General features: G+C 41.1%; 1 protein-coding gene across 1 annotated transcript in view; it reads right to left on the bottom strand.

Moving 5' to 3' along the window:
• DCBLD2 (discoidin, CUB and LCCL domain containing 2) overlaps positions 1-4,361 on the bottom strand; it is a 213,176-nt gene extending 208,815 nt beyond the window's left edge. The window contains exon 1 of the mRNA XM_043448726.1: positions 4,269-4,361. Within this exon, the coding sequence (XP_043304661.1) occupies positions 4,269-4,346 (78 nt within the window). The 5' untranslated portion in view covers positions 4,347-4,361. The remainder of the gene's footprint in view (positions 1-4,268) is intronic.
• Between the last annotated feature and the right edge of the window lie 4,194 nt (positions 4,362-8,555).

Genomic DNA, 8,555 nt, shown 5'->3' on the forward strand with positions numbered 1-8,555 from the left:
AATGCAGAGTTCCATACAATAGCAAGGCGAGATAACAAAGAAACAATGCAAAGAAATAGAGGAAAACAATAGAATGGGAAAGACTAGAGATCTCTTCAAGAAAATTAGAGATACCAAGGGAACATTTCATGCAAAAATAGGCACAATGAAGAACAGAAATGGTATGGACCTAACAGAAGCAGAAGATACTAAGAACAGGTGGCAAGAATACACAGACAAACTATACAAAAAAGACCTTCATGACCCAGATAACCACAATGGTGTGATCACTCACTTAGAGTCAGACATACTGGAATTCAAAGTCAACTGGGCCTTAGGAAGCATCACTACGAACAAAGCTAGTGGAGGTGATGGAATTCCAGTTGAGCTATTTCAAATCCTAAGAGATGATGCTGTGAAAGTGCTGCACTCTTTTGCCAGCACATTTGGAAAACTCAGCAGTGGTGACACAAATGGAAAAGCTCAGTTTTCATTCCAGTCCGAAAGAAAGGCAATGCCAAAGAATGCTCAAACTACCACACAATTGCACTCATCTCACACGCTCAAAGTAATGCTCAAAATTCTCCAAGCCAGGCTTCAACAGCACGTGAACCGTGAACTTCCAGATGTTCAAGCTGGATTTAGAAAAGGCAAAGGAACCAGAGATCAAATTGCCAACAACCCTTGAGAAAGCAAGAGAGTTCCAGAAAAACATCTATTTCTGCTTTATTGACTATGCCAAAGCCTTTGACAGTGTGGATCACAATAAACTGTGGAAAATTCTGAAAGAGATGGGACTACCATACCACCTGACATTCCTCCTGAGAAATTTGTATGCAGGTCAGGAACCAACAGTTAGAACTGGACATGGAACAATGGACTGGTTCCAAATCAGGAAAGGAGTAAGTCACCCTGCTCATTTAACTTATATGCAGGGTGAACCAGTGAAGTTGCTCAATCATGTCCGACTCTTTGCAATCCCATGGACTGTAGCCTACCAGGCTCCTCCATCCATGGAATTTTCCAGGCAAGATTACTGGAGTGGGTTGCCATTTCCTTCTCCAGGGGATCTTCCAGACCTGGGGATCAAACCCAGGTCTCCTACATTGCAGGCAGACACTTTACCATCTGAGCTACCAGAGTACATCAAGCAAAATGCCAGCCTGGATGAAGCACAAGCTGGAATCAAGACTGCAGAGAGAAACATCAATAACCTAAGATATGCAGATGACACCACACTTACAGCAGAAAGCAAAGAGGAACTAAAGAGCCTCTTGATGAAAGTGAAAGAGGAGAGTGGAAAAGTTGGTTTAAAACTCAACATTCAGAAAGTAAAGATCATGGCATCCAGTCCCATCACTTCCTGGCAAAGAGATGAGGAAATAGTGGAAATAGTGAGAGACTTTATTTTGGGGGGCTCCAAAATCACTGCAGATGGTGACTGCAGCCATGAAATTAAAGGATGCTTACTCCTTGGAGGAAAAGCTATGACCAACCTAGACAGCATATTAAAAAGCAGACACATTACTTTGCCAACAAAGGTCTGTCTAGTCAAAGCTATGGTTTTTTTTCAGTAGTCATGTGGATAAGAAAGCTGAGTGCTGAAGAACTGATGCTTTTGAACTTGGTGTTGGAGAAGACTCTTGAGAGTCCCTTGGACTGCAAGGAGATCCAACCAGTCCATCCTAAAGGAAATCAGTCCTGAATATTCATAGGAAGGACTGCTGCTCAAGCTGAAACTCTAATACTTTGGCAACCCGATGTGAGTGAAAAGCTGACTTCATTAGAAAAGACCCTGATGCTGGGAAAGACTGAAGGCAGGAGGAGAAGGGGACAACAGAGGATGAGAAGTTTGGATGGCACCACCGACTTGATGGACTTGAGTTTGAGTAAGCTCTGGGGTGGTAATGGACTGGGAAGCCTGGTGTGCTGCCATCCATGGGATAGCAAAGAGTCGGACACGACTGAGCCAGTGAACTGAACAAAGTTCAGTTCACCCAGAGCAACTCTGGGTGTAGGTGGAGCGGTAAGGAATGCGGCGAAGGGCCAGACTACACAAGGGTGACTATAAGTACACTGGGGACATGGGGATGAACAAGAGTATGAGGGATGTTGATACAAGGTGACCGTTATTCAACACTTTGCCTCAGGCTTGAATTCTAAAGTTTAAATTGTGAACACCTCAGAGAGAGCAAGCAAACTTCCATTTCATTATCTGTCCATTATCAATTAATAGACTTCTACTTCTATAAAAGTCACAACTGGAAATACACCTTCTTCCCAAATTTGCATTCCTGAACCTTAGCTGAAAGCAGTAGCCATGAGAAAAAGAGAGTTTGGTCTCAGCAAAGAGAAGAGTGGTGATGTGTGCAGGTTTGTCTCACCACTGAGTATTCTCAAAAAATAGGTGGCTTTAACTGTTTTATAAAATGACAATATTTTTTCCAACTCCTCTCTGCATTAGTACAGATGATAATCAATCCCAGCCTGTCTTTGATTGGTTGCTCTTTGGCAACGGATGCACTTTCCATCTCCCTCTGGGTTGGGGGTGGGGGCAGGAGAACTCTACAGAGGCACAAGAAACACTCTAACAAAGATCTGACTGATACAAAGCATGGTGGGAGGGTCATTGCAGTGTCTTTCCATACTACCTTTCTATTATTCCTGCTCAGCTTTCTTTTTACCTTTAAAAATAACACTGCTGTGTGGTGAGTCCCTCAGCAAGGCTGAAACTACACACTTGCTTGTTTTTAGACTCAAGAGTTATTAACAGTTTCCCAGGTCTCATTGCCCAATTTGGGTAGGGTTAGTTCCAAATCTCCAGAGAAGGCCATGGCACCCCACTCCAGTACTCTTGCCTGGAAAATCCCTTGGACGGAGGAGCCTGGTAGGCTGCAGTCCATGGGGTCGCTACGAGTTGGACACGACTGAGCAACTTCACTTTCACTTTTCACTTTCATGCATTGGAGGAGGAAATGGCAACCCACTCCAGTATTCTTGCCTGGAGAATCCCAGGGACGGGGGAGCCTGGTGGGCTGTCGTCTATGGGGTCGCACAGAGTCGGACACGACTTAAGCGACTTAGCAGCAGCAGCAGCAGTTCCAAATATAACTCTATGACCAGTCTAGAAATTCCTACCACTTTGGAATAGGCTAACACTCTATTAATCATTTCTATTATTTTCAGATGCTTTGATACCTTGAGGCCTTGCTGACCCTAAAGGGACTGCCCCTCTCAAGGTTAGTTAATTGCTAGAGACATGCCTTTTGTATGAAAACCAACCAATCCAGAAGACAAACTCTCAACCACCTCCTTTAAAGGGCTCTCACATTCCTGGGCCACCATCCATCTGTCCTAGTCACCTTAAGACTGGGTGCCACAGGGAACTATATTCAACATCCTGTGGTAAACCATACTGGAAAAGAATATGAAAAAGAATATATGTATAACTGAGTCACTCTGCTCTGCAGCAGAAATTCAACACAACAGTCAACTATACTTCAATAAAATTAAAAATGAAGACTAGGTACTAGACCAGTAGGGATAGCGCCTATGCCCCAGAGCCTGCTGAAATATTTCAACTGGCCAATTCTAAAACTGCTTACCTTGTCTTCCTGCAGAAACCACAAGAAAGGCTCTTATCCATGTTTTTTCCCCACTTCCCTGTCTCTTGACTGACTCTGATACTTCCCTTATGGTGTGACATGCCCCCCTTCTCATGGGATCTATGAGTAACAAGTAACTTTTTAATGGCAGTCATCTCCTGATCATACATGAATAATAATGAAACCTATACTTAAAAACATGCTGTTTTATCATAATCTTAGAAACAACATGATCATTGATATTAGCCAACCCCATTTTTATGTACAGTATTAATATTTCAGGAGTCAAAAATATTAATATCCCCAAACCTACAGTGTACAAGTCAGTCACAGAGAACAAAGAGGAATGTTTTATTATAATTCATGTCAAGCTTATCTCACTATACGGATCATTTTAATATTATGTTATCTGATTCTAGACTCTGATGTTTTTAAAGGAGGGAACAATGACTCTACATTTTTTTTATGTATCAAAGCATCATGATAATTTCTTTGGCATTTCTGTCTGGGTGGTAAAGTGAAACTAGTACATACTTTTGGTCAAAAAAATGTCTTTTCAATAGACAGGATGGTTTTGGGAGTGATACAGGTAAAATGCTAACAGAAGATAGTTACACTGAGTCAATGAGAGAAACCAGTTCAGTTCTGTGGTCACTTAGTTCACCTTTAAAACAATATACTGACCTTTTTCACGTTAGAAGTAGAAGTAGGAACCTTAGAAGTCACCAAGATAAGCTTTCTCTGGAACATCTTCCCTTGCATCTTTTATGTAGAAGCTGTGTGATCTGGTCTTCTCTACTCTCTGAAACAGAGGTCAGATTAAACTTTAGTCCTTTTGCTCCAATAACGTGCTGTGCTGTGCTACATCTCCTCAGTCGAGTCTGACTCTTTGTGACCCGACAGATTGCAGCCCGCCAGGCTCCTCTGTCCGTGGGATTCTCCAGGCAAGAATACTGTGCCCTCCTCCAGGGGATCTTCTGGACCGAGGGATCAAACCTCATCTAAACACCCCAAGTGTACCCCAATTATTTCTGGGGTACTCAAAGTTTCTCTCGCACCAAACCAGAGTGTCAGCTACAAGTAATCATGGCATATTGCGGTTTTCCTCCTTTGTGTCTCACTAGCCTGTGCTACTGTCTACAGAGCTCCTTAGAGACGCCTCATGGCTGACCCAACGACAATTCCCGTGATCAGCACTCCTACAGGGATGCCAGTGGTGCTACTCTGAGCTATGGGATAGTCCTGTGACTGCTGCCCTGAAGTGCCACCGAGAGGCAGCTTCATCCTGCTTCGTGACTACATCTCCATAGGGGCCCAGAATGTCACAGAATTTCTTACGTGCGGTTTGGCTTTTGAGCTTCGTCATTCTAATCAGGTGGTTCACATCCAGTTCAAGGAGCCAGAGGATGATCAATTTACCATGCCGCTTACTCATTCCCCCCTTTCTCCCCTCAGCTCTAACCCACCATTCTCGCCACCAAGCATCCTAATTTACTCCAGTTGTAACGCTCCCACAAAACAGTTTGTAAAGTGTTGGAGTCCACATTTCTATTTCACCAAGGAGGCTTTGCTTTACTTTATATAAGAGACTCCTTGAGATTGTTTTCCTAGAGTGAAGGAAGATCTATTCCAAAAGTGGATTCAAGTCCCCACTATCTTCAGTGAGAGAACAATTCAATGTTTTGAAATTACAGTTTTTCATTCTTCTGGTCTCTTGTTCAAATTTTCAGAGATATTAGGACTCATTTAAAGCTCAAGACCAATAACTTCTTTCTCTTCAATTGTCTTTGCAATGAGGAGGCTTCCACTAATCCAGGATTTTGTAAACCTGTATGTACATTAAAACTACTTGGTGATGGTAAGTTAAAATATTGGTGACTGGGGCCCACCAAAAAACAATTAAATTAAAATTTGTGAGGGTAGGACTCAGGCAATGATAGTTCTTTAAAAACTCCCCCATCTTGCATTCCTATACACTAACAAAGAAAAATCAGAAAGAGAAATCAAGGAAACAATCTCAATTAACTATCACTTCAAAAAGAGTAAAATGCCTAGGAATAAATTGACCTAAGGAGGTAAAAGACATGTACTCTGAAAACTATAAGACACCAATGAAAGAGATCAAAGATGACACAAACAGATGGAAAGATATACCATGTTCTTGGATTGAAAGAATCAATATTGTCAAGATGGCTATACTACCCAAGGGAATCTACAAAATTCAGTCCAATCTCTACCAAACTACCAATGGCATTTTTCACAGAACTAGAACAAAATGTTTTAAAACTTGTATGGAAACTCAAAAGACCCTAAATGGCCAAAGCAATCTTGAGGGGGAAACCAAAGGAGCTGGAAGGATCAGACTCCCTAACTTCAGACTATATTATAAAGCTACAATCATCAAAACAGAATGGTATAGCCACAAAACCAGAAATATAGATCAATGGAACATGATAGAAAGGCCAGAAATAAACCCACACACATATGGTCAATCGATCTATGACGAAGAAGGCAAGACTATATCATGGAGAGAAGACAGGCTCTTTAATAAGTGGTTCTGGGAAAATTGTACTACAGTTTATATATATACAACTACATAGAAAAGGATGGAATCAGAACATTCTCTATACCATTCACAAAAGTAAACTCTAAGTGGATTAAAGACCTAAATGTAAGGCTGGACACTATAAAACTCTTAGAAACAATCATTGAAAGAACACTCTAACATAAGTAGCAGTAATATCTTTTTTTGATCCATCTCCTAGAGTAATGGAAATAAAAGCAAAAATAAACAAATGAGACCTAATTAAACTTAAAAGCTTTTGCATAACAAAGGAAATCATAAATAAAGTGAAATGATAACCCATAGAATGGGAGAAAATATTTGCAAACAAAGGCACTGACAAGGGATTAATCTCCAAAATACACAGACAGCTCATGCAGCTCAATATTAAAAAAAAAAACAACCCCAAAAAACAACCCAATCAAAAACTAGGAAAAGATCTAAATAGACATTTCCCTAAAGAAAGCATACAGATAGCCAAAAAGCACATGAAAAGATGCTCACCATCACTAATTATAGAGAAATGCCAATCAAAACTACAATGAAGCATCACCTCACACTGTCAGAATGGCCATCATCAAAAAATCTGCAAACAATGAATGTTGTTGAGAATGTGGAGAAAGGGGAATCTTTCTACACTGTTGGTGGGAATGTAAGTTGGTAAAACCACTATGGAGAACAGTATGCAGTTTCCTTAAAAAACTAGAACTTAAAAATAGAACCACCTTAAAAATAGAACTACCATATGATCCAGCAATCCCATTCCTGGGCATATATCTGGAGAAAACCATAGTTTGAAAAGATTTGTGCATCCCAATGTTTATCACAGCACTATTTACAATAGCCAAGACAGGGAAGCAACCTAAATGTTCACTGACAGATGATGTTTGGAAAAAGATGTGGTGTACACAATGGACTATTGTGTGTATGAACCGTTTCCCTGGTGGCTCAGATGGTAAAGCGTCTGCTTGCAATGTGGGAGAACAGAGTTTGATCCCTGGGTCAGGAAGATCCCCTGGAGAAGGAAATGGCAACCCACTCCAGTATTCTTGCCTGGAAAATCCCATGGACAGAGGAGCCTGGTAGGCTACATTCCATGGGGTCTCAAAGAGTCAGACACAACTGAGTGACTTCATTTTCACTTTTATTGTGTGTATGTGTGCACTCAGTCATGTCCAACTCTTTGCGACCCCACAGACTGCAGTGCACCAGACTTTTCTATCAATGGAATTTTCCAGGAAAGAATACTGGAATGGGTATTCCAAGGGATCTTCCCAACCCAGAGATTGAACCCACGTCTCCTGCATCTTCTGCACTGGCAGGTGGATTCTTTACCACTGAGTCAGCTGGGAAGCCCACAATGGAATGTTACTCAGCCATAAAAAGAATGCAATAATGTCATTTGCAGTAACATGGATGAACCTAGAGTTTATCATATTAAGTGAAGTAAGTCAGAAAGAGAAAGACAAATATCATGGGATATCACTTACATATGGAATCTAAAGAAAATAACGACACAAATGAACTTATTTATGAAACAGAAACAGACTCAAACGTCAAAAAAAAAAAAAAAAAAAACTTACCAAAGGGGAAACGTTGCAGGGAGGGATAAATTAGGAGTTTGAGATTAACATATACACACTACTATACATAAAATAGATAATCAACAAGGACTTACTATATAGCACAGGACACTCTGCTCAATAGTCTGTAATAAGCCATATGGGGAAAATATCCAAAAAAGAATGGGTATATGCATAACTGAATCACTTTGTTGTACATTAAAACTAAGACAACATTGTAAATGAACTATAAGAGGAAAATTAAATTAAGAAATAAAACTACCCCAGATAATGACAAATAAAATGAGGGTTAAGAATCACTCTTGTAAAAACACATGACCAAAGGATATTGAACTCCAATTTGAGATACCCACTGGGGCACATCTACTCTTTCACCCATGTGAGACTTCAGGAATCACTATCTTTTTCCTTGTTTGAAAAGTGAAGGGTGTGTGTATTACTCACTCAGTTGTGTCTGACTCTTTCTGACCCTATGGACTGTAGCCCACCAGGCTCTTCCATCCGTGGGAGTCTCTGGGCAAGAATACTGGAGCGGGTTGCGATTTCTTACTCCAGGGGATCTTCCCGACTCAGGGATCAAACCCAGGTTTTCCGCACTGCTGGCAGACTCTTTGCAGTCTGAGCCACCGAGGAAGACCCTGTGAAGGGTAACTGACTCTAATTATTACTAAAGGCTATTCCCTGTGATGTGTGCTGATTCCTGAAAGGTTTGGACTGGTTAGACCAGCATGCTGGTTATTTTCTCTCCAGGCACTTTGCTGCAATTAGAAGACACTGTCTTCAGTGGGCTCCTGTGAAACCACCTTGGTTTCCTGTAAGTGTGGT

Source organism: Cervus canadensis, chromosome 27 (genome assembly GCF_019320065.1).
Source record: "Cervus canadensis isolate Bull #8, Minnesota chromosome 27, ASM1932006v1, whole genome shotgun sequence".
Classification (NCBI taxonomy): Eukaryota; Metazoa; Chordata; class Mammalia; order Artiodactyla; family Cervidae; genus Cervus; species Cervus canadensis.